The 26764-nt window shown below is 39.5% G+C and overlaps 3 protein-coding genes and 1 pseudogene across 3 annotated transcripts; all 4 read right to left on the bottom strand.

Moving 5' to 3' along the window:
- Window positions 1-6422: 6422 nt before the first annotated feature.
- LOC127842417 (uncharacterized) lies at window positions 6423-8240 on the bottom strand. Its single transcript, XM_052371942.1, has one exon. It carries the CDS (start codon window positions 8238-8240, stop codon window positions 6423-6425), a length of 1818 nt encoding a protein of 605 aa, XP_052227902.1.
- A 155-nt stretch (window positions 8241-8395) lies between these two features.
- Window positions 8396-10318, bottom strand: LOC127842350 (uncharacterized). Its single transcript, XM_052371851.1, has 2 exons — window positions 10274-10318; window positions 8396-9994 (listed from the first exon to the last, which is right to left on the bottom strand). Exons 1-2 carry the CDS (start codon window positions 10316-10318, stop codon window positions 8396-8398), a joined length of 1644 nt encoding a protein of 547 aa, XP_052227811.1.
- Window positions 10319-10357: 39 nt separating this feature from the next.
- LOC127842284 (uncharacterized) lies at window positions 10358-13897 on the bottom strand. The gene is made up of 2 exons (XM_052371751.1): window positions 13873-13897; window positions 10358-13671 (listed from the first exon to the last, which is right to left on the bottom strand). Exons 1-2 carry the CDS (start codon window positions 13895-13897, stop codon window positions 10358-10360), a joined length of 3339 nt encoding a protein of 1112 aa, XP_052227711.1.
- Window positions 13898-19574: 5677 nt separating this feature from the next.
- On the bottom strand, window positions 19575-20325 carry LOC127842210 (uncharacterized; annotated as a pseudogene).
- Between the last annotated feature and the right edge of the window lie 6439 nt (window positions 20326-26764).

Below are 26764 nucleotides of genomic sequence, written 5' to 3'. Positions count from 1 at the left end.
AATTAGGTGTCAACTGTTATAATAAAGATATTGCAGTTGTTTACACCATGCTAGACAACAATTTAGGAGGAACTAACCGTTCAAATATACAAAAACAAAAACGCTAACAAAACGGTTCACATGAATAGACAGATATAATACGTTATAGAAGATATTAATCCATTAACAAAACAGATCTTATAAGTCCGTTTGAATTAACAGTATTATTTTAAGGGATTAACTATGACATCAATAAAAAAGATAACAGCAGAGACAAACAGTATTTTATATGGTATTATAAGCTTCCAGTTTCACAGACCCTACAAAAAATGTAGAGTCCGTATATGGAAGCGATGGAGTGTTCAACAATTAATTGCCATACTTATTCGTTATAATTTATATACTTTGACAATCCAAAACTAGCAGCCCTTCAGAAACGAAATGAAGGGTCCGCATTTGGAATATACATAGGCAATGTAAAATTCTATTAGAGTCTGCATTTTTTCACAACAAGAAAAAAAAACACAGATATGAATGAAATGTTAGTGATAGTTTTACTTCGCGTTGCCCCATCATTGAAAAATTTATAATAATTTGAGCATCATAATTTCAGTTATAAATTTGATAACGCTAGAGAACTAAATAACATTATTCTATAAAAATGTGCATATAACACACAACAACAGACAATGTAGATGAAATTGTGTAATTGTGTAATTTACATGAGCTGTGGTATAAGTTACATACTGTATATTAATTTTACTAACATAGACATCAGCTACAAAAGACACACAAGAGAATACTACAGTTATATAATTATATCAGAATACAGATACTTCAGACGAGCAGTGATACAGCGTAGAGGCATAATAACAATAAATGACTATAAGCTGGTCTTATTTTAGTTATATTAATTTAAAGTGATTCGTGTTATTTTTTATTAGTATATATTTTATATAAATCCGTTTAATGTAATAAAAAGTTATGTGCGAAGAATAGTATTTTAAGAAAAAACACGACAGTTAAACCGTTAAACACATACACGACAAGAAGACACTATAATTATCATCATTATGTCAATGAACTAATAATACAGAACCATATAACACATATGCACACGTACACGGATACATTTAACACACACCGTTAAGCACATACACGACAAGAAGACACTATAATTAGCATCATTATGTCAATGAACTAATAATACAGAACCATGTAATACATACATACATACACACACACACATACACACATACATACACATACATATACATATATATATATACATATATATAAACATTTTTATAACGCCATACATGAGTAGGTTTTAACGTTCATATAACATGAGTAACATGTGAAGCTTTATATGTACATGTAATTAGTACTCTCATTTGAAAAGAAGTGTAGACAGTTAGCGCTATCATACAGTAATACACCTAAAATATATACAGCACTATTATCAAGAGCAAGACAAACTTAATCAGTCAGAGAGTGTGAAATTAATTTGCTACATGCATTATAACAGTGTAGTAGTAAATCGCCAGTCAAGAAATTATACAGCTACAAAAAAAACAAAAACACACAAGAGAATACTACAGTTATATAATTATATCAGAATACAAATACTTCGGACGAGCAGTGATACAGCGTAGAGGCATAATAACAGTTAATGTATATAAGCTGGTCTAATTTCATTTATATGATGACATTAATTAGGTTACAATAAATATTAGGTACTGTGATACAACGTAGAAAGACAGAGTACGTTCATTTGTGTCGTGTACGTTCAATGCTAATACGATTTTGATTTAGTGCATCTATACGAAATATATGTATTTAAATTTCCGACTAGCAGAAAGATAACGGTTGATGTTCAGTAAGCATCTTGAAAGGTTGACAACAAAACATATTAATGTGAACATAGGCAATGAGGCATAGCAAATCACTATCAAAGCGGATTTTAAATGTTTGATCGTGATAATGCTTGAACATCACTGAATGGCATTTATTTTATGTGAAGGTGTTTATTCTATAAATTGGATATGAAATGACAAGCATGTGGATCACGTTTAACTGTTATATGGTCAAGTCTCGGGAATGATATATACATACTGTACAGCGAAGAAAGAGTGGACAATGTTCGTTCAGGCAATCTTCACGCTGGCGACCGATGCGTATGATCTATTGGCATTGGAGCGGAGCTTGTTTAGCTGTTCATATGTTTCTACACGATGGATCACACGTGCACGATCACGCACTAAAATAGTTCCGTCATGGGTCCATGCACTTTCTACAAGCTTGTCACGTACAAGTTTACGTGCATCGAAAAACAGCTCACTGCGATGCTTTGTTAGGGCCTCATTGATGTAGTTCCTTCGGTAATTTACGGAGCCTTTAGCCTGAGATCTCACATTATACAGTTTTTGACGGGATCTGTAGGAAACGAACTTTACAATTATGTCTCTGGGCTTTAAACTGGATTGCGATCGGGGACCTAACCTATGGGACCGATCTATCTCGTCTATAGTGAGATTGGCACCAAGTTCGCTTGCCATGTCCATAATAATGTTGTCAGTGATCTCCTCATTAGTTTCCGGGATCCCGGTGACACGTACGCAGTTACGGCGACTGTATTGCTCTGCGCGATCAGCTTGCATCGTTAGCACAGCCACCTGATCTTTGAGTACTTTGTTTTCATGTACAAGTGACTCAATTTTTTCATTTAGTGAAGCGTTAATCCCTGTTATTACCTGCGGGACGAAGGCCTGCACAATCGATGTTACCATAGCTTCGAGGTCAATTTTGAATAATGCGTGTATCCTGTTGGTGATTGTTTCAAGGTCCGCCTCGCTCAGATGAACATTTGTCACGGCTGCACTGTTTTGCAACATGTCAGAGTCTGATAGCTTGTTCCTCTTATTTTCATCATCAATTTCAATACTGGATGTTGATAATTCGCGTTTATCACATCTTTTACCCACTACAGGTGTGGAGTGAAGGTTATTCATGTTGATGCTTCTTTTTTCAATAGTATAGCACAGTTTAGCAAAGATTAGCAGACCAGTGTAACAAAGCGAGACGTGCGTGCACTAACGGTAAACCGATTATGTTCTTGGGTAACACGTATTAGCGAAACTGGTAACAGGCAAAAATGATCGACACTGAATGCTAATTGAACAACTGGTAGAGACTAGTTCACGGTGATATTGAATCAACGAGCATACAAACACATATTTGTATTTATTAGATACCTTTGACAAAAGAGATGTCCAAATATATCCTTTCCTGCATAGTTCATCTCAAAAGTTTTAGCACAAGCACATGACACGTGCACTATGAATTACACCGATATAAATTTTTGACCATAGAGGTTTGTTTAGAGTCACATATTCACTATTTTCCGACGAGCGAAAAAAACACGTCAACACCCGCCATTACCGGAAACAGTATTACTGAACATTTACCATAGTCCAATATAGCCATTATATGAATCTTTTGACGATTTGAAAACCTAAAAATTATAAAGCGTTGCAACGCGAAACGATTGAATAATTTGGAGAGTTCTGTTGTTGTCGTTTAAATTTAGAAACTACGAAGATTGCTTATATAAGGTATAAAATACTTAATCTGTGTAAACCCGGCGGAATAGCCGAGAGGGCTAATGCGTTTTTACTTCAGACTAACTCCAGGACTCCGTGGGGTCACTGGTTCGAGCCCTGGTACCGGCTACTTTTTTTTGCTTTTTTAAATTTTATTCTTGATTTTTTACTGGAGCTTTTAAGATCCAATGTTTACATTTATCAATATGAAGCATTTTATGACAAACTTCAAAATATGCCAAAATCTGTGAAAAGGCCCCTTTAAAGCCTCTTTAAAGATTGAAATGCGTTCATCATTATAATTGATTGAAGATGTGGTGACACTTTGTATTTCAGACCATTCAACCAGGCAACATGCCTATGAGTACATTTTATTTGTGCTGAGGCAAGGTTTGTAATTCACATTTTTACTTATCTCTTTACTTTCAAATAAAACCTGCAAATGTGATTAATTACATGTTTAATGATAATTAGGGATTCAAATAATACAAAAATGTTCATGTGCGTGTATTTTTTTTTCGATTGTTTATTGCGAAAAAAGTGATTGATTTGTTTTAATTTCAAAGTAAACATTGTGATGTGGTCACTTCTTAAAATACTGTCTAGAATGTTTTGTAATTGGTAAAATATTGGGTAGCCGCACATGCGCATATATCACAAAAACTTGCTTTACTTTCTGTCTCAAGAAGCACAGAGGTCAGGAGGCATCTAATGCATAAAAGTATTTGCGGACCTTTTAATGACTATAATTACCGTGTGTGTAAACAATGTTACCAATACTGTACATGAATTGATTTTGAACTTAGTTCTTTTATGTTTGTTCATTTTAAAGACAAGCCTCTACATTTAAAATTATTTGAAAATAAAACATCACAATGGAAAATGCCATATTGCAATGTATAAAAAAAAATCCTATAGCTGCTGAAAGAGATTTTATTAACCCCCGCCATAGGCGGAGGAATATTGTTTTGGCGTTGTCCGTCCGTCCATCTTTCCGTCTGTCCGTCCGGCACTTTTGTGTCCGGATTCATATCTTGGAAGTGCTTTGGCGGATTTCATTGAAACTTGGTTTGAGTATATATATGGTAAGAGGATGATGCACGCCAAATGGCATTGTACACCATCTGTTAATAACGGAGTTGTGGCCCTTTGTATCTTAAAAAATGCTTTTTTGTGTCAAATTTAACAGTTTTGTGCCCAGAAGCATAATGGCGGGGGATATCAATTCAACGGATTTGCTTTTTTATTTTGTATTGCAGGGAAGACAAGTGCTGGTATTCCTAGTGATGGTGGTGGCGGTGGTGGTGGGGGAGGTAAGGCTGTTGGTGATGATGATTGTGATTATGACAAGGATTGTAATGCTGATACGAATAATGCTGATGATGATGATGGTGACCATGAGTGGATAATTATACGCCCACAAACGAAGTTTAGGGGGGGGGGGGGTATATAGGAGTGAGCTTATCTGTCTGTCGGTCGGTCTGTCTGTCGGTCCGTATTAAATGTCCGCTCTCTAATTCAAGTTGTTTACATCCGATCTTCACCAAACTTGGTCAGATGTTGTTTCAAAATGATGTCTAGGTCATGTTTGAATATGGGTCATGCCAGGTCAAAAACTAGGTCATGTGGTCACTTAGTGCGTTTTAAACATTCAGCATGGTGTCCGCTCTCTAATTCAAGTAGTTTTCATCCGAGCTTCACCACACTTGGTCAGAAGTTTGATCTAGATGATGTGTAGGTAAAGTTCGAACATAGGCCATGCCGGGTCAAAAACTAGGTTATGGGGTCACTGAGTTCGTTTTTAACATTGAGCATGATGTCCGCTGTTTTATGTGAAGACAACATGCAAAATATTCTGTGTCAATGCGGCATGTGGGGGTATTCGTTACGTCTGTGACAAAGTTCTAGTTTATGATGTTTATGATAGTTGTGAGGAAGATGATAATGATGGTAAGTATGGTGAAGATGGTGACAATGATGATGGTGATTGTGGTAATTATCATGGCAATGATAATTATGCTTAAGATTGTGACAATTTTAATGATGATGATGATAAATGAGGATGACAAACAGGGGGGTAATGATGATGGTGATAATTGATGATGTTGATGATACATGTAGTTATGATGATGCATAATTTGGTGGTTGAATTAAGGGTACATGTATTGCTGACAAGGATCATTATAATGATGAATATGGGTGACCATGAGCGGATGATGATTGATGCTACTGTTGATGTTGACAAAAATGAGGATTTATGATGGTGATGATAAAATTCATTTAGTTAATTTCCTACTTTGTATTTATAAAACAAATACCTTTTTAGGAATGATCATTGTATCACACATTTAATCTGTATTGTATTATAAATTAAATCTTATTGTTATAACATAATAAACTCATGCAAAATCTTATGACCAACCTCCAAAAGTGCAGCTTTCTAAAACGCAACATAGAAGTCTGCCTATCATGCTGTGAATGTTACCACACCCTTTCACAATGATTCTTAAAGGAATGGTCAAGGCCTGCTCAAAAGTGATCAAAATTTGAAGTGTGTATGTAGGAAAGGGTTATGATATTTAACAGTTCTCTATAATTCACAATGTATAAGTGTTTATGTCTTGCCATTATTTATAGATGTGTGTTAATTGTCATTGTTTTTAGATGCTGTAATTATACCCCCATTATCATTGGTAATGGGGGCTATGTGTAGAATACAGATACTACTGCACAAACCACTGACTCATCAGCTGGGAACTGCCTATCATCAAGTGTTTCTATCCTTTAATCCCAGGACACTCTCCGGGCAGTGGATCCGTAGTGTTGGCCAAACACTACGGGTCAGTGGTTTAGCGTCCAGCTCTTCTCCTCTCGCATCATCCACAGCCAGTTGGATGCTTTTTCTGCAGCTTGTCCAAGTCTGCCTACAGTCCTCTTCCTGTCACCTCCCTTGATCCCAATGTTGCTGAGCATTCTCCATACTGATTGGGCTGGAAATCCTCTGCACCCTATTTCAACGGGGAACAGCCAGGCACTCCAACCGCGACTTTTACACTGTTCTTGTAGCTCAGTGTACTTTCCCATTTTCCGCTCGTAGGCCTCATCACACCTAGTCTCCCAGGGTACAGTGAGTTCTATCATCACCAGTTTCTTGTCCTTGGGAGACCATATAACTATGTCTGGTCTCTGTGTGGTATGGACTATGTCTGGGAATACCAGCTGTTTTCCTAGGTCGACCTTCATCTCCCAACGCTCTGATTCATCAAGGATAGATGTTGCTGCGGTTCTTGCCTTCTTGGCAGTTTGTCCTTCCTTGACGAATTTGATTGTTGATACTGCCTTCTTGTTGGTAGGTCTTGTCTTCCTTCTCTCCCGCTCTAGTATGTCTGCTAGCTCCTTGAGGACTGTGTCGTGCCTCCATCTGTAGCGGCCTTGTGTTAGCGCTGTCTGGCAAGATGAGAGGGTGTGCTGCATGGTTCCTGGTTTGTCGCACAGCTGACACTTTGGGTCTTCCACTAACCCCCATCTGTGTAGATTGACTGGAGATGGCAGCAGATCATATACGGATCTCAGTAGGAATTTGAGTCGTAGTGGTTCGTAGTGCCAAATGTCTACCCATGTCAGGTGTCTTTCTGTGGTCTGCCATTGTGTCCATGCGCACTGCCCTCCCATCCCGACTGCTCTGGCGCGCCTGTCTTCCTCTTCTGAAAGCCTGATCTCATACTGGACCATTTGGCTTCTTTCTTTCTTACCGGCAGTGCTCAAGCGTTGTGGTTTTGAACTGCCCAGGCCTTGTCTTCCTATAGCTGTGGTGCCTACGATGTCTTTGTGTCGTAGCCTGCTTTCTGCCTGGGCGACTGCCTGGCTTGCTGACCACTTTCGCCCTGTGCGTGTCTCGATGCCTGCCTTCCATATCATGTCATCTGATGACTCTTTGAGGGTTACCACCAGTCTTCCTTTGGCAACCTTGAACTCTTCAACTAGTGAGGTCATTGGGAGTTGAAGTTGGTTGGTTCTGCCATACAGTCCAATGCTGGTGAAACTAGGAGGGACACCAAGCCATCTCCGGAGATGCCGGTTGATCACTCTCTCGAATCCTTCTACAATGGTTGTAGCTATCTCGTACAGCATAAGGGGCCACATAAGCCTAGGTAGTAACCCATGTTGGTAGAGCCATGCCTTAAACTTGCCCGGGAGTCCTGTCTGGTCTATAAGCTTCAGGCCATCTTGGAGCTGGTTTTTGACTCTAGTGATGTTATTAGTGTCCTTCAGGCTGGCGTCGTACCACTTGCCGAGGCACTTGACTGGACTGTCAATAATGGATGGAATGTCTTCCCCTTGCACCTGTAGAGTGAATCTTTTGGTGACCTTTCCCTTCTTGATAATCAGGCTCCTTGACTTCTTGGGTTTGAACTTCATTCGTGCCCATGTGACCGTGTCCTGTAGGGCTGTTAGTACCCAGCGGGCCTGTACATGTGTGGTGGTAGTGATGGTCAGGTCATCCATGAACCCCCTGCTGGATGGGAGGTGTATACCTGACGCTATTTTGGTCCTCTGGTTTCCCTCTTCGCGGCATTGATGATCAAGTTCATGCCCATCACGAATAGTACCACTGAGATGGTGCAGCCAGTTACTATCCCCTTCTCTAACCTCTGCCATGGCTTTGTCTGGTCACCGTTTGAGAATCGAAGCTGTATGCCATCAAAGTAGCCATTTATGATACCCTGTATATGCTCTGGGATATGATAGTGCTTCATTGCTGGAGCCATAGGCGTTGGCGAGGTCTAACCAGACGACTGTGAGGTCATTGGCGTTCACCTTTGCTTCACGGATGATCTGACTGATGGCACTGGAGTGTTCAATGCAGCCAGAGAAGCCCGGAACCCCCCCCCTTTCTGTACTGATGTGTCAATGTACTGATTGGTTGTCAGGAACGTGGTCATTCGTCTTGCCAGGACAGCGAACAATATTTTCCCCTCCACATTCAACAGTGAAATGGTTCGGAATTCGGTCACATGTTTGGAGCCCTTTTCCTTTGGAGTAAATATTCCCTCTGCCTGTTGCCAACAATCTGGGACTTTTCCTTTCCTCCATACCACCTTAAGTAGGGTCCATAGTCTTCGTAGTAGCATCGGGCACATCTTGTATACTTTATAGGGTATACCGTTTGGTCCTGGTGCGGAGCCGCTTCTTGCTTTCTTCACTACATCAGATACTTCCTTCATTGTGGGTTCTTTTATGTTTAGTGGAATTGTGGGTTCTGGGACTGGTTCAATTCTTGGACAGCTTCCTAATGGATTATCTCTTGCTGGATCGGAGTGTGTGTCCTTTAGATGCTGTTGTATCTCTTCCATACTGCTTTCAAGCTTCCCAGATTTTTCTTTGTCTAGGAGTCCTTTGGAAAACTTGTATGGATTGGCTATGAACTCAGCTCGCCTCTTGGCTCGCTTCTTCCGCTTGTCTCGGAGTTGTTCTGCCTTACGAAGATCGGTCAGTTTCTGTCTGAGTTCATCTCTAAGCTGCTGAAGTCCGGGTCTTTCCTCTATATTTGCTTTTTGGTAGGATTTCCTCAGTGACTTCAGCTCTTTCCTAATCTCTGTGATCTGTCGTTGTCTTCTATTTGGCTGTGCAGGGGTTCTGGTGGGTTTCCGTTTCACCTCACCAAATCGTTCTTTGCCGATAGAGTGGACAAGGTTGGTCAGAGACTTCAGTTTCTTCTCTACTGGCCCTTGGAGTGTTGTTTCCAGGATGGTGTTGAGGTCTTCATCAAACTGTTTCCACAGGTTCCTGTCACTTGTCTTGGGCCATGTAATTCTAACCTTCTGAGCTGTGGCATTAGTATTGGAAGCTGTATTTCGGGTGTTGTGCTGTGTGTCTGTGTTTGGCCTCAGGTCTTCTGGAGTACCTAAAAGCTCTAGAAGAGGGTCATCTTCTTCGAAGATGTCGCTGACTTGCGAGACAATATCAGGATCTGCTGAATTGGTGCGTGGCTTCTCAGCTGCGTAGAGGTCCCCAGTGCTGTGGGTTGAGTCCTGACTAGGATCCTCCAACGTCTCACCAGATGTAAAATCTGAGCGTTGCCGCTGCCTTGCCGTGCTCCCGCATGCCGTTCTCCCTTGATGAATACGCAAGCCTCTAAGGTTCTTGCACACCTTTCCACATCTACACTTCACCTCTGCCTTTGTTCCGGTCAATGTCGATTGGACTAGCCGTGTCGTTGTCGTTGAATCCGTCTGATCGAGTCTCTCATCCTCCCCCCCCCTCTCGGGAGACTCTGGGGGTATTCTTCTGTATCGGAGTCTGTAGCTTGATAGTGGGTGTCTTCTCACGAAGACTGCAATCTGGGATGCTACCCCGTCATGCCCCGGGTCCAGTCTGTTCCTGGTGTCATCTGTCTCTCCAGTGTCACTGTTCTATTCTCAGTCGTCATCCAGTCTTTCCTGGAAGTCACTGGTTGCCCAGATATATGATGTGTAGAATACAGATACTACTGCACAAACCACTGACTCATCAGCTGGGAACTGCCTATCATCAAGTGTTTCTATCCTTTAATCCCAGGACACTCTCCGGGCAGTGGATCCGTAGTGTTGGCCAAACACTACGGGTCAGTGGTTTAGCGTCCAGCTCTTCTCCTCTCGCATCATCCACAGCCAGTTGGATGCTTTTTCTGCAGCTTGTCCAAGTCTGCCTACAGCCCTCTTCCTGTCACCACCCTTGATCCCAATGTTGCTGAGCATTCTCCATACTGATTGGGCTGGAAATCCTCTGCACCCTATTTAAACGGGGAACAGCCAGGCACTCCAACCGCGACTTTTACACTGTTCTTGTAGCTCAGTGTACTTTCCCATTTTCCGCTCGTAGGCCTCATCACACCTAGTCTCCCAGGGTACAGTGAGTTCTATCATCACCAGTTTCTTGTCCTTGGGAGACCATATAACTATGTCTGGTCTCTGTGTGGTATGGACTATGTCTGGGAATACCAGCTGTTTTCCTAGGTCGACCTTCATCTCCCAACGCTCTGATTCATCAAGGATAGATGTTGCTGCGGTTCTTGCCTTCTTGGCAGTTTGTCCTTCCTTGACGAATTTGATTGTTGGTACTGCCTTCTTGTTGGTAGGTCTTGTCTTCCTTCTCTCCCGCTCTAGTATGTCTGCTAGCTCCTTGAGGACTGTGTCGTGCCTCCATCTGTAGCGGCCTTGTGTTAGCGCTGTCTGGCAAGATGAGAGGGTGTGCTGCATGGTTCCTGGTTTGTCGCACAGCTGACACTTTGGGTCTTCCACTAACCCCCATCTGTGTAGATTGACTGGAGATGGCAGCAGATCATATACGGATCTCAGTAGGAATTTGAGTCGTAGTGGTTCGTAGTGCCAAATGTCTACCCATGTCAGGTGTCTTTCTGTGGTCTGCAATTGTGTCCATGCGCACTGCCCTCCCATCCCGACTGCTCTGGCGCGCCTGTCTTCCTCTTCTGAAAGCCTGATCTCATACTGGACCATTTGGCTTCTTTCTTTCTTACCGGCAGTGCTCCAGCGTTGTGGTTTTGAACTGCCCAGGCATTGTCTTCCTATAGCTGTGGTGCCTACGATGTCTTTGTGTCGTAGCCTGCTTTCTGCCTGGGCGACTGCCTGGCTTGCTGACCACTTTCGCCCTGTGCGTGTCTCGATGCCTGCCTTCCATATCATGTCATCTGATGACTCTTTGAGGGTTACCACCAGTCTTCCTTTGGCAACCTTGAACTCTTCAACTAGTGAGGTCATTGGGAGTTGAAGTTGGTTGGTTCTGCCATACAGTCCAATGCTGGTGAAACTAGGAGGGACACCAAGCCATCTCCGGAGATGCCGGTTGATCACTCTCTCGAATCCTTCTACAGTGGTTGTAGCTATCTCGTACAGCATAAGGGGCCACATAAGCCTAGGTAGTAACCCATGTTGGTAGAGCCATGCCTTAAACTTGCCCGGGAGTCCTGTCTGGTCTATAAGCTTCAGGCCATCTTGGAGCTGGTTTTTGACTCTAGTGATGTTATTAGTGTCCTTCAGGCTGGCGTCGTACCACTTGCCGAGGCACTTGACTGGACTGTCAATAATGGATGGAATGTCTTCCCCTTGCACCTGTAGAGTGAATCTTTTGGTGACCTTTCCCTTCTTGATAATCAGGCTCCTTGACTTCTTGGGTTTGAACTTCATTCGTGCCCATGTGACCGTGTCCTGTAGGGCTGTTAATACCCAGCGGGCCTGTACATGTGTGGTGGTAGTGATGGTCAGGTCATCCATGAACCCCCTGCTGGATGGGAGGTGTATACCTGACGCTGTTTTTGGTCCTCTGGTTTCCCTCTTCGCGGCATTGATGATCAAGTTCATGCCCATCACGAATAGTACCACTGAGATGGTGCAGCCAGTTACTATCCCCTTCTCTAACCTCTGCCATGGCGTTGTCTGGTCACCGATTGAGAATCGAAGCTGTATGCCATCAAAGTAGCCATTTATGATACCCTGTATATGCTCTGGGATATGATAGTGCTTCATTGCTTCTTCAATAAGCTTGTGTGGTATGGAGCCATAGGCGTTGGCGAGGTCTAACCAGACGACTGTGAGGTCATTGGCGTTCACCTTTGCTTCACGGATGATCTGACTGATGGCACTGGAGTGTTCAATGCAGCCAGAGAAGCCCGGAACCCCCCCTTTCTGTACTGATGTGTCAATGTACTGATTGGTTGTCAGGAACGTGGTCATTCGTCTTGCCAGGACAGCGAAGAATATTTTCCCCTCCACATTCAACAGTGAAATGGTTCGGAATTCGGTCACATGTTTGGAGCCCTTTTCCTTTGGAGTAAATATTCCCTCTGCCTGTTGCCAACAATCTGGGACTTTTCCTTTCCTCCATACCACCTTAAGTAGGGTCCATAGTCTTCGTAGTAGCATCGGGCACATCTTGTATACTTTATAGGGTATACCGTTTGGTCCTGGTGCGGAGCCGCTTCTTGCTTTCTTCACTACATCAGATACTTCCTTCATTGTGGGTTCTTTTATGTTTAGTGGAATTGTGGGTTCTGGGACTGGTTCAATTCTTGGACAGCTTCCTAATGGATTATCTCTTGCTGGATCGGAGTGTGTGTCCTTTAGATGCTGTTGTATCTCTTCCATACTGTTTTCAAGCTCACCAGATTTTTCTTTGTCTAGGAGTCCTTTGGAAAACTTGTATGGATTGGCTATGAACTCAGCTCGCCTCTTGGCTCGCTTCTTCCGCTTGTCTCGGAGTTGTTCTGCCTTACGAAGATCGGTCAGTTTCTGTCTGAGTTCATCTCTAAGCTGCTGAAGTCCGGGTCTTTCCTCTATATTTGCTTTTTGGTAGGATTTCCTCAGTGACTTCAGCTCTTTCCTAATCTCTGTGATCTGTCGTTGTCTTCTATTTGGCTGTGCAGGGGTTCTGGTGGGTTTCCGTTTCACCTCACCAAATCGTTCTTTGCCGATAGAGTGGACAAGGTTGGTCAGAGACTTCAGTTTCTTCTCTACTGGCCCTTGGAGTGTTGTTTCCAGGATGGTGTTGAGGTCTTCATCAAACTGTTTCCACAGGTTCCTGTCACTTGTCTTGGGCCATGTAATTCTAACCTTCTGAGCTGTGGCATTAGTATTGGAAGCTGTATTTCGGGTGTTGTGCTGTGTGTCTGTGTTTGGCCTCATGTCTTCTGGAGTACCTAAAAGCTCTAGAAGAGGGTCATCTTCTTCGAAGATGTCGCTGACTTGCGAGACAATATCAGGATCTGCTGAATTGGTGCGTGGCTTCTCAGCTGCGTAGAGGTCCCCAGTGCTGTGGGTTGAGTCCTGACTAGGATCCTCCAACGTGTCACCAGATGTAAAATCTGAGCGTTGCCGCTGCCTTGCCGTGCTCCCGCATGCCGTTCTCCCTTGATGAATACGCAAGCCTCTAAGGTTCTTGCACACCTTTCCACATCTACACTTCACCTCTGCCTTTGTTCCGGTCAATGTCGATTGGACTAGCCGTGTCGTTGTCGTTGAATCCGTCTGATCGAGTCTCTCATCCTCCCCCCCTCTCGGGAGACTCTGGGGGTATTCTTCTGTATCGGAGTCTGTAGCTTGATAGTGGGTGTCTTCTCACGAAGACTGCAATCTGGGATGCTACCCCGTCATGCCCCGGGTCCAGTCTGTTCCTGGTGTCATCTGTCTCTCCAGTGTCACTGTTCTATTCTCAGTCGTCATCCAGTCTTTCCTGGAAGTCACTGGTTGCCCAGATATATGATGTGTAGAATACAGATACTACTGCACAAACCACTGACTCATCAGCTGGGAACTGCCTATCATCAAGTGTTTCTATCCTTTAATCCCAGGACACTCTCCGGGCAGTGGATCCGTAGTGTTGGCCAAACACTACGGGTCAGTGGTTTAGCGTCCAGCTCTTCTCCTCTCGCATCATCCACAGCCAGTTGGATGCTTTTTCTGCAGCTTGTCCAAGTCTGCCTACATCCCTCTTCCTGTCACCTCCCTTGATCCCAATGTTGCTGAGCATTCTCCATACTGATTGGGCTGGAAATCCTCTGCACCCTATTTCAACGGGGAACAGCCAGGCACTCCAACCGCGACTTTTACACTGTTCTTGTAGCTCAGTGTACTTTCCCATTTTCCGCTCGTAGGCCTCATCACACCTAGTCTCCCAGGGTACAGTGAGTTCTATCATCACCAGTTTCTTGTCCTTGGGAGACCATATAACTATGTCTGGTCTCTGTGTGGTATGGACTATGTCTGGGAATACCAGCTGTTTTCCTAGGTCGACCTTCATCTCCCAACGCTCTGATTCATCAAGGATAGATGTTGCTGCGGTTCTTGCCTTCTTGGCAGTTTGTCCTTCCTTGACGAATTTGATTGTTGGTACTGCCTTCTTGTTGGTAGGTCTTGTCTTCCTTCTCTCCCGCTCTAGTATGTCTGCTAGCTCCTTGAGGACTGTGTCGTGCCTCCATCTGTAGCGGCCTTGTGTTAGCGCTGTCTGGCAAGATGAGAGGGTGTGCTGCATGGTTCCTGGTTTGTCGCACAGCTGACACTTTGGGTCTTCCACTAACCCCCATCTGTGTAGATTGACTGGAGATGGCAGCAGATCATATACGGATCTCAGTAGGAATTTGAGTCGTAGTGGTTCGTAGTGCCAAATGTCTACCCATGTCAGGTGTCTTTCTGTGGTCTGCCATTGTGTCCATGCGCACTGCCCTATATAGGAGTCACTTTGTCGGTCTGTCGGTCTGTCCCAAAATTTCATCTGATCTTCACCAAACTTGGTCACAAGTTGTATCTGCATGATGTGTAGGTCAAGTTTGAATATGGGTCATGCCTGGTCAAAAACTGGTCACGGAGTCACTTAGTGCGTTTTAAACCGAAAGTTTTTCCGGACCATAACTATGTCATTTATCGTTAGATTTTACATTGACTTGGTTCATTTGTTCACCATCAAGGGACGGTGTGTCATGCGAAAGAAGTACGTCGATATCTCCAAGGTCAAGGTCACATTGGAGTTTTAAGGTAAAAATGCTTGTCCGGACCATAATTATGTCATTTATCGTTAGATTTTAAAATACCTAGGTACATTTGTTCACCATCATGGGACGGTTTGTCGCTCAAAATAATTATGTCGATATCTCCAAGGTCAAGGTCACACTTTGAGTTTAAAGGTCAAAGATGGCCATAAATGAGCTTGTCTGGGCCATAACTATGTCGTTTATTGTGAGATTTTAAAATCATTTGGCACATTTGTTCACCATCATTGGACATTGTGTCGCGCGAAAGAATAACGTCGATATCTCCAAGGTCAAGGTCACACTTTGAGTTCAAAGGTCAAAAATGGCAATAAATGAGCTTGTCCTGGCCATGACTTTGTCGTTTATTGTGAGATTTTAAAATCATTTGGCACATTTGTTCACCATCATTGGACGGTGTGTCGCGCAAAAGAATTACATCGATATCTCCAAGTTTAAGGTCAAACTTTAAGTTCAAAGGTCAAAAATGGCCATAAATGATCTTGTCCGGGCCATAACTATGTCATTCATTGTGAGATTTTAAAATTACTTGGTTCATTTGTTCACAATCATTGGATGGTGTGTCATGTGAAAGAATTACGTTGATATCTCCAAGGTTTTGGAGTTCAAAAGTAAAAAATGGCCATAAATGAGCTTGTCCGTCCATACCTATATCATTCATTGTGAGATTTTAGAATGACTCTGTACATTAATTTTGATCAGTCATTGGACGGCGTGTCATGCGAAAGAATTCAAGAGTTCAAAGATCAAAATGGCCATAAATGATAATGGCATAATTATTCTTAACAATCGCCATAAATTAGCTTCTTTTTTTGTGAGGACAGCATGCAAAATATTCTGTGCCAATGAAGCATGTGGGGTATACGTCACGTCTGTGACAAAGCTCTAGTTGTTTCCTGTACAGACCAGTGTTTTATCTAAAGTCTATATTAAATATTTGTTTTAATGTTTGTTAAAGTCTCTGCCTGAGAACCAAAGACCAGAAAGATACTTCCAGTACTACATGGACAAGATCACAAACCCTGCTCCTGCTTGAACTGTACAAAGCAAATGTAGATAAGTTCAACAACCCCCTGTTAAAAAAAAACTTTGTGGGAAGAACTGTGCAAATCTCTTAACAGTAAAGGTTTTTCATAGCAAGCAGGTTGAAGGGAGATGGAAGACCATCGTGGCAGCTTATCATCGAGCTAAAGACAGCAACAGAGCGACGGGATCAAAGAGCCATAATGTGATACTAAAACAGATTGTGATGGAATTTGACACTTAAAGCAAAACATAAATCTAACATTCGATCATCAGCTCAAGTATGGAATGATTACTTTGTGATGATTAGAAGGGATCTATGGATTTCAATGAAAGTAAACCAATAAAAACAAACACAATACCTTAATATTGATATGAATATTGATATGTTATGTCATCATCATAGACATTTTGAACATAAATACCTTAAACAAAAGTCAACCATATGATATTATCATATGATGTTTCAATGGTTTTTAGCTCGACTATTATATATGAAATATATATAGTGGAGCTATCCTACTCACCCCGGTGTCGGCGTTAGCGTTCCCGTAAGCGTGCAAATGTTAAAGTTTGCGTACTACCCCCAATATTTTCAATGTCCCTTGTCATATTGTTTTCATATTTTGCATACTTCTCTACCAACATGACCCCAACCTTTATACAAGAGCAGACAACTCTATCAAGCATTTTTTAATGATTATGGCTCTTTTTCCACTTAGAATATGCATATTATTGATAAATCTATGTTAAAGTTTGCGAACCACCTCAAATATTTTCAATGTCCCTTGACATATTGCTTTAATATTTTGCAAACTTCTTAACCAACATGACCCCAATCTATAAACAAAAGCAGACAACTGTATCAAGCACTTTGTAAGAATTGTGGCCCCTTTTCCATTTAGAATATGCATATTATTGATAAATCTATGTTAAAGTTTGCGTACCACCTCAAATATTGTCAATGACCCTTGACATATTGCTTTCATATTTTGCAAACTTCTTTACCAACATGACCCCAATCTATAAACAAGAGCAGACAACTCTATCAAGCATTTTGTAAGAATTATGGCCCTTTTTTGTCTTAGTAACTGAATATTTTGTTAAATTTTATGTTTAGATCCACTTGACTTCTAAAGTATCAAAGCTATTGCTTTCAAACTTCAAAGATTTTCTTACTATGATGAGGGTACTGTACCTGCCAAATTCATTTTTACCTTGACCTTTGAATGACCTTGACTCTCAAGGTCAAGCGTAAATTTTACATACATAGCCATAACTTCTTTATTTATGATCAGATTTTATTTATACTTTGACAAAACAACACTTACCTGAATACCACAATTGATTCCACCCAAACAATACCCCACGCCCCAACCAAGAATCCCTGCCCCCCCCCCCCCCCCCCAATTTTTTTTTCCTTTTGAAAGATCATCTAATAAATGACCACACCCCACATTATACCCCCTCTCAAACCCCCCTACCCCCCCCCCCCAAAAAAAAAAAAATTAAATATTTTTTTTCCTTTTTATTTTTGAAGGACCTCAAAACTTCCCACCAAAGCTATTGCTATCAAACTTGAAATAAAATCTTATTAGTTTGTTTTATGTCTAAAATGTTCAATAGATTGTGGAAAATATACCTGAACTATTACCTTGACCTTATTGAATAATTTGAACAATTACCCCATGATGGCTTACGTTATACTGTCAAGCACTCGAATAGTCGAGCGCACTGTCCTCTGACAGCTCTTGTTTCTAGATACATGCATGTTTAGGCAATTATTCTTTGTGTGCAGTTCTGAATATATTTTAACAAAATACGAGGTTAAACATTTGCATTCCAATTATAAATTGTATGCATGCAACTTAAAAAAAAACACACTATACACTGCAGTAAGAAGCTTCCAACACTTTAGCATGTTGCATTGACTCAAAGTTTTAATGAAATAAGTGTCAAATTCCAAATCATGGATGATATTATTATTATTGTTGTTGATTTTTATCTCGGCTGTTTTCGGAGAAATCCCCCGAGGTATTGTCATAGCCAGCTCGTCGTCCGCCGTCTAGTGTCGTGCTAAAACCTTTAAATTGGCTCTAAAATCAAAGTGCCTCCACCTTCAACTTTGAAACTTCATATGTAGATGCACCTTGATGAGTTCTACACGCCACACCCATTTTGGGGTCACTAGGTCAAAGGTCAAGGTCACTGTGACCTCTAAAAAAAACACACTGACAAGCTTTCATTTATTCAAAACTGCACCCGCAGACGAGCGTGGTACCCGTTATGTGGTGCTCTTGTTGTTTAAAGATGTTATTGTTTGTTATGTAATTTGCTATAAAAGTGGAACAGCAATAGTTTTTTAGTCAATTTATTTAAAAGAAATAGACATATTTTCAAGAACATAGAATTGCATACATGTGAAAACAATTCTGTTGGATACACAAATACCTTATCATTTCGCAGACATATGGACACTTTAAATTTGTATTACTTTTAATAAAAAAATATGAAGATAAATGCATGATCAGGACTCAAAACTAACCGTCTGATTACAAAATAATGTAAACAAGACTATTGCCAAGCAATATATGTCCCCTACTGGCTCCACCATTGTCAGAAATATATATATATTTTTTTATTATTTGTTGCCATAGCGACCAGAATTTTTTATGTATCAAGAAACTAAAATGACGTGCATAATGTCCATTTTGCCATCTATCCATGTTTCAAGTTTCATGAAAATATATGAAGAACTTTTAAAGTTATCGCAGGATCCAGAAAAGTGTGTAGGATCCACCATTTTCAGCAGTATTTATAGTCTATTTGTTGCCATAGCAACCAGAATTCTTGACATAGTAACAAAATGAAATGACATGCATAATCTCCATATTGCCATCTGTCCATGTTTCAAGTTTCATGAAAAATATGAAGAACTTTTAAAGTTATCGCAGGATCCAGAAAAGTGTGACAGACTGACGGACACACAGAGCGCAAACCCTAAGTCCCCTCAGGTGAAACCGGTAGGGGACAATAACTACTGAGCAGTATTAGTGAAAACCAAACATTTTTCAAAAATAATGGTCAATGACAATTTTTATTAGTATGTTTCATTATTTTTAATATAAAAAGTTAACCAAACTAAATTGTCTCAACAGGTAGAACAGAAACCGAAAGCTTATTAATTGATTTTATCGTTAACTGCCTGGTTATAATTGTTCTTTTCATAACGCCTTCGACATTATTTTGAGGTACAAATAATGAAAAGTTATTATCATCATTTTCAAAAAGAATGTCAATTTCATCTTCATTTAAAATGCATAAATTATGCAGCATGCAACTTGCAATGACTGTTTTGACAATGAACTCTATATCCACCATATCAATTAACATAAGTCTGCAAAATCTACTCTTTAACATGCCAAAGCTGTTTTCTATGAGGACACGGGTTCCAGAAAGGCTTTGTAGAAGTTCACCTGTTCCCTTGAAAGGTGACCATTATCGCGAAATAGTGTCGTCAAGTATCTAGAAATCGGGTAGGCTTCATCTCCTATTATGTGATTCATTCCAGTAAACCCGGGAAGTGCAGCATATAAAGGCGAGTTACAGAAAACGCGTGCATCATGCACCTTTCCAGGCCACCCTCAATACACATCTGTGAAACGCCTGTCTTCTTGACAAACAGCTTGCAAGATTGTTGAATAGTGTCCTTTTCTATTGAAATAGTCTGGAGACCTTTTCCTTGGTGCCGACATTTTTATGTGCGTCCCATCTATGGCCCCTCAAGACTCCAGGGAAGCCTCTCTTATTTTGAAATTCATCAATCACAGTCTGCTTGTCATTGTTTGATTGCCAACATATTACTGTCTTAAGAAGACTGTCACATTAAACTGTCAGCATTCTTCGGTTATGGTCTAAGAAAGTTGACTTTGATACGTTAAAACGGTCTGCATTAGACCTTACTGTATCTAAATTACCCAAATACCAAAGCGTCGTTAGTAAGTCCTTATCCAATGGAACTTGTTCACGACCCCCAGTTGCAATCCTTCTACGAAGCTGATCATCAGTTGAAATTATCTCCAGAACTCTTTCAAAAGTACCCCTTGTCATGCGAAAATAGGTCTTAGTCATCTGGGAGGTGCTGAGGTACGGTGACTTCAAAGTAGTTGGCCACTTTCGAGACATCATCTCTGCAGCTGAAAAGAAACCAAATTACTAGTTATTAAATGGATTTAGTTAAAAGCCTGTTAAATTGCTTTGATTACGTCAAGCTTATTAATACCTTAAAACTCAATATGACTTTTGTGCTTAGTAATCTTTATTACTTGTTCAGAGCATTTTCAACCCAGGACCCGAATACAACCCTGTGCCGTTAAAATTGCAATAATTATTCAAATAAAACTCAAATTTGAGTCTAGATGTTTTTTTTCATGGCTATGCTAACATCACAGGGCTTAAGCATGGTTCTTAGATATTAGGGATATGGGTACACCCCTTTGGGTGATACAAATTCTTTAGCATCTTTATTGTTTTTATAATTAATGAATTCCGACTATTAATCCAATAAATAAAAGATATCGTTGAGTGACCCGAATCGACGCTGCCCTAATTCGACGCATTGTTTGTTTTGCCCCTGTTTGATACATAAGCGACATCCGTTGACGTCATACAATAGCACATGGTACTCTATGCACAATTTACTATAGTTATTGTTTGTTATGTGGAAAATAGCGGGTTAAAAGGTAAGATATGGTTGATCAGTTTGCAATTGATGGATTTTTATGTATTTTACTTAATGCAAAACTTTTGAACACTTTACACCCAATTGTCTTTGTTAATGAGACCGTGGGATAATGCATCGGTTTCGTCTGCAAGAGTTCACTATTTCATTCATAAGTCACGTGACTGCCATTTGACAAAACATCGTATAAATAGATTTATTTTCACTATGAAAAAGGTGTACGCGTAAACTTTGATTTGAAGTCCGGATAAGTTTTTGGTTATGCTGTAATACAATTTTAACTATATGTAGCAAGTGTTTATGTTGGTAATTGCATATTATGTTAATAACTAATTTTCATTAAATTAATTATAAGTGCAGGTTCCACAAAAGAAGTACAGGTTATATTCACATATCTTCCATAAACACAGCTTATGACAGGGTTGCTGACACAGGCCCCTATTAAAACCACTGCCAGACAGCATGGCATCACACAATTAAAAATCTTAATTGATTTGATTAATTTCAGTTTCGTATTACTTTTACAGCAATTACAAATTTAAGTACAACAACCATGAGTTAATATTTTATTCATTCAGTCTCCACAGGAGTGATATTTACATTGAAATCATGTAACCAATCAGATGCGTCGTTTTAGGGCACTCTCAATAGATATGGCCGCCGTTACATAGACTTGGGTCATTTCGTTTTTTAACGAATTTTTGTTGATAACACAATCAATTGAATTTAAAATGTGTGAATAAAAGGTACATGTGTAATGAAATAACAAAATTAATTACATAAATCCCTATATGAAGCAACAAAACTTCAACAAACTGCTTGTATGCGTCGAAATTGGGCACTCGAGGATATACGTTAATTGGTTATTGTCAATAGTTAATAATCGGTGTATACATTTAAACTATTCACGTCCCGAGGCCGAAATTACTGTTCTTTATATTGTCCGAAATTTAGTTTATACGAAATAACATTGAATATAACAAGTGAATTCGTTAATAATGGTAGAATAGATATTTCACATTACGTACATTGCTGCACATAGAGCGGCGAATCGTGGCATTGTTCCACTAGCCTTATCAAAGAGCAAGTCCATTTAATTTTCTTCTTCAAGTCATTTATCATAATGTTTGAATTAATTGTGATTCCGTCAAATCGGTATGATTGAATAGCGAGAAGTGCCCCTTTCCAAGGACAGGGTTTTCTATAAACGGAAAGGGTCTCATATGTTTTATTTTGAATATTTTCCAATAGATACAAATGAAATGTAATTATAATTTAAATAAAGAACTCATACATCATTATTGAAATTTCAGCATTTATGTTGATGAGGCCTTTTCGTTACACTTAAAGCACTTTAATCGGGATTTAGCCATCTCCGCTTTTCAGCAACGCCTGTTCATTTCCCGTGATGCAAATTATAAGACATATATATGAAAATTATCCAACATATATATGAAAATAATTATCCAACATATATATGAAAATTATCCAACATATATATGAAAATTATCCAATATATATACGAAAATTATCCAACAAATATATCATTTTAATTTTGCAACGTTTGACACGCCATAGAAAACTCGACTATTCTTTTTCTATAATTAATTGCAGGCCCGTACCCAGGCACTGGGCCCAGGGGCCCGCCCCCCCCCCCAGCTGGCTGTCGAGTTATGATTTTTGAATGATGGGCCTACTGCAAATTTTCTCACATAATAGGGCAGTACACTTTTCCTGCAATACAAATGTGCAGATGTGTTTTATTGCCCCTGATACACAAGGGGATTAGCGCTAATTTACTCGCCAGTGGAGATAAGCCCCTAGGCATTGTTTTCTTATCACCTTGTACACACATCCCCGATCTGTCAATTACCCATTGTGATCAATGCCCCATCTTTTGATGGTGGGTGTAACACGTCTTTTGATTGGACAAGGAAAGAGAAACAGCGAATGGATGGAACTGATAAAGAAGGTCGTAGGTCTGATCTATAATAGTGTTTTCTCTTTTGAATTCAAACCTCCTCTAGAGTCATAGCTTATTAAACATTTCTGTGAAAACTTGTCTTGTAGTTACTGACATATAACCATAGTAGTATTTTCTCTTTGAAATCAAACCTCCTGTACAGTCATACTTTATGTTACATTTCATAATAAAGGTTTTTTAGTTTCAAAGGTTGCTTTTACTTCTTTATAAAGTGTAACACATTTCTGAAATCTAAAGCTTTAAACATGTGTGTGAATTTCACACCAAGGGATCGTTGATAAAGCATGTCACGCTTTTTTACCATTTTTACCCCGGCATGTCACAAACTATTACAAAATCTTGGACCCCCTTCCCTAAGTACGTCACAAACTCACACTTTCGAACATTTTTTTAAAGTTAATACTTAATTTAATTTAAACCTAAAACTCAATTCACTATTAAACCGTATTAAAATTTCACTTACCGGTAAAAGAACTTTCACATTACAGGCTTGTATAACTGTAGGGTTGTTACGATGAGCAGTATGAATATTTATCCACTAGTTAACCTCTAATAAAAACGAATTTCGTCATTGAAATCTGTGTGGAGGTTGTGCCTATTGAATAAGCCGGCCCAGCCAAGTTGCCTATTAAACATTCGAACAACAGAATCAGGAGATACACAATTCGTCTTATTTTCACATAAAACTAATTCAAGTGTTTCACAAATTTTTGAAAATTAATTTTAAATTCTACTTAAGAAATAATAAATAAATTATACAATTTTTTTAAATAAATGTGTGACATCACACATGGCCCGACTCCCCTCCCCCATGTCACAAACTGTCACTTTCTTACTCACCCTCCCCCTCCTGGAGCGTGACATACTTTATGGACGGCCCGTAATGGTTAACGCTTTAGACTTCAGAAAGGTGCTGATTTACTTGTTATAAATCCATAAATTTATAACACAACATATGTTTCAATATGCATTCAAATTCACCTTGAACAGTGCCTAATAAAAAAATATATTCGGGAGGGGCAACCCCTCCCGCACACTCCCCGTTTGGGCCCCCCCAGTCAACATTTCCTGGGTACGGCCCTGAATTGTCTAATATATTTATGTAAGATCTGAAGGAGAAAACTGCACAAAAATATCCATCACGACTTATCTCCCCAAAACAGCGGAGCGCCCCTCGTTTTTCGTATACCGTTTTATCAATTCAAGAACGGTAAATGGAAACAGGAACTGTGTTTCATTTTTCATATATTGATTTTTGTATAATTAAAATTGAAACGCAATATGAATAGCGAAATAAGATTTGTGTTTGGTTTTGTTATTAGTACACCGAAAAACGATCTAAATTACTAAATAATGTTTTTGTTTTTTGTTTTTGTTCCGGTTATAAGAAAATCGGAATATGAACTAATATACGTTGATTGCTTGTTTTTCGTTGTGTCGAATGCAAAACGAAAAAGTAAAAGACGGTATATACACTGACCTTTACTATCTCCAACAGCTTATTATTAAAACTGAACTTAACTCTTCTTCCTTCAAATCGCCATTTTATGTCATTGTCATAATTCAGTTTTTTCATTTCGGAAGAAATTGAACGAGAATTTCCATGCACTTTATTCTTCAAACTGGTTAGTTCCTATAAGATATCCTTCAATTGTGATTGTATGGGATTGAAATCCCCACAACTGCTGTTTTCTTTACTTATTGAGTCAATTTTTTGGTTTTGTTTTTCAAACAAGCCAAAAAAGCACCACGTGGCCGCGTACCTCAAGAAAAACTTTGTTTTTACAGTTCGACGGTCCAAAGCTGAATGAAGAAAAACCGCCAAACACACTGAATTTCTTCGTGCACACTTTCAGTGCGACCAAGCGTTAATTACATTAAATTATGGCAAATTAACTTTCTTGAAGTTTGAACAATCTTCTAATTCGTAAATTCAAACGACGAAAATTATATTTTTAGAGCATGGTAAATGTTCAGTATCACTGTATCTTCACAAATATCATAACTACAATACAATTTGCGAATTTGAAACATGTTTTTATTTTATCAATTTACTAAAATGTGAAAAGGCCCCTTAAAGTGAGTTCATAAGTACAACCACAGCAACCTGAGGGTATGTACCTGGGATTTTGATTATTGCAACTTATCAAATATATAAATACAATAGTGTGTGCAGTACAGAATGACCATAATTCATATTGATCATACACGTATAATATTATAAGTTTATATTCGCTACGTATTATTAAGTTAATAACAACCAAGGGATATAATGCAACTAAAATGTCCAATTGTTTATTTTGTTACAGTGACGTTGAATTGTGTGCCGAAAATAACAATATCAAACAAACGAAAACATTTCCTCAATAATAGGTATTCGACGGTTGACTTTTTTTTACCGCACAAACTACACCGATCGTTAGTTCTTCTTGAACGCTTTGAACTTGTATTTACTGAACTTTGTATTTACTGTCTATACGGTAAGTGCATAATGTCCCATAAAAAACACATTTCGATTTTAACAGATACGTCTACTTATAACAAATGCGCTATAAAACGTGGAATTGTAATTAACTCACCAATAACACGCCGGGTATGCGGATACTTTGATAACAGATGGTACTTCGATACCAGATAACAACAAAAGCCACGCGCGAGAGTTGAGTTATTTAGCTTTTTTGCATTTATGATCAGTTCATTTGTTTTTCAGACACGTAACATTGTTTGGTCGATTAATGGTATAGCACTTCGTATTGCGGAGCAACAAAGTTGTGACAAAAACAGTAAATTATAAAAAAGAGATAAATTTTAGTTAAATAACGTTTTTGAGGAAATTCAAATGTTTTTAGAGTCGGATGCCAAAATTTTCGTGGACTCTTCTTTTACCGATCATCTCAAAGACAATGGCACTTCGATTCCAGATATCTCGACACTTTACCAGATAAAACACACTCTATTTAGTGAATCAGAAATGCAGAATTCGCTGTGGAATACTGCTATAGTAAACAGGCAATAAATACAAATGTATGTACTGACGTAAATTAAAAACGAATTACCGAAAAATGCTCTTATTCCTTTGGAATATGATAATAAAAGGGAAAGGGAAGTGTAAAGGGAAGTGCTTCTTATAAGTAGAGCTCAATATAAAGGGAGTTTTCCAATCTCTTTTAAATTTTGTGGCTACGCATTAGTATCGTCTTCATGGTGCGATTCTAATGAGCACCAATGACAAAGGGTTTTATGAGGTGTATTGGCCGCTCTAAGACCCCTTGCTCCCCTTATCTAGAGTCCTGCTATAAGTTCAATTGAACGCAGTCGTGTTGATCCACATTATCCGTTGTATTTTGAATTCTCTTAATCTCAATTTACCATTTAAAAACAAGTGTATTTTTTAGACAATTGTTTTCGGTCGTCACTTGAAATATTTTACTTCAGAAATAAGCATTTGAATCTTTTTTTAAATGTGCATTTATAATATTTATTACACAAATTAATAGTAATAAGATTTTTGAAAACGAACAACGCCATTGGTTATATTTTACATGTGTATGTAAGTACGTTATGCATAGATTCCCAATAAGTCGGGCTTGACAATGAAAATTGATTCGTACTTCAAAATCTTGGTAAGAATAACCATAATATAAATAAATGCATTTCTGGAAGAAGATAAAACTCGTTTATCAGAGTGCCCAATTTGTTGAAAGTCTCTGTTATCCGAAGTGCCTTATATCGGGAATCAAAGTATCCGCAACTTCATGAATACCACTCATAAAAACATGCTCTATCTTCGTTTATATTTCATTGAATACTATCACAATTTCAGTATTTGAAGCGGAGTGATTACTCTATATGTAGAATATCAAACAATTTCTTGCAATATTTCTAAGTAGTTTTATTTT

Source organism: Dreissena polymorpha, chromosome 1 (assembly GCF_020536995.1).
Source record: "Dreissena polymorpha isolate Duluth1 chromosome 1, UMN_Dpol_1.0, whole genome shotgun sequence".
In the NCBI taxonomy this organism is placed as follows: Eukaryota; Metazoa; Mollusca; class Bivalvia; order Myida; family Dreissenidae; genus Dreissena; species Dreissena polymorpha.
Note: the sequence above shows the minus strand (reverse complement) of the source record. Positions and strands in the feature narration are given on the sequence as shown.

What these genes read in the sequence shown, in the direction of transcription:
- LOC127842417 (XM_052371942.1), bottom strand. Translation starts at nt 8,240, where the DNA reads ATGGCAGAGGTTAGAGAAGGGGATAGTAACTGGCTGCACCATCTCAGT.
- LOC127842350 (XM_052371851.1), bottom strand. Translation starts at nt 10,318, where the DNA reads ATGCTCAGCAACATTGGGATCAAGGGTGGTGACAGGAAGAGGGCT. An exon ending in GTGGTGACAGGAAGAGGGCT is followed by an intron (nt 9,995 to 10,273) that starts GTAGGCAGACTT and finishes GACTGAGAATAG; the next exon opens with AACAGTGACACTGGAGAGAC.
- LOC127842284 (XM_052371751.1), bottom strand. Translation starts at nt 13,897, where the DNA reads ATGATAGGCAGTTCCCAGCTGATGA. An exon ending in AGGCAGTTCCCAGCTGATGA is followed by an intron (nt 13,672 to 13,872) that starts GTCAGTGGTTTG and finishes CCCACTATCAAG; the next exon opens with CTACAGACTCCGATACAGAA.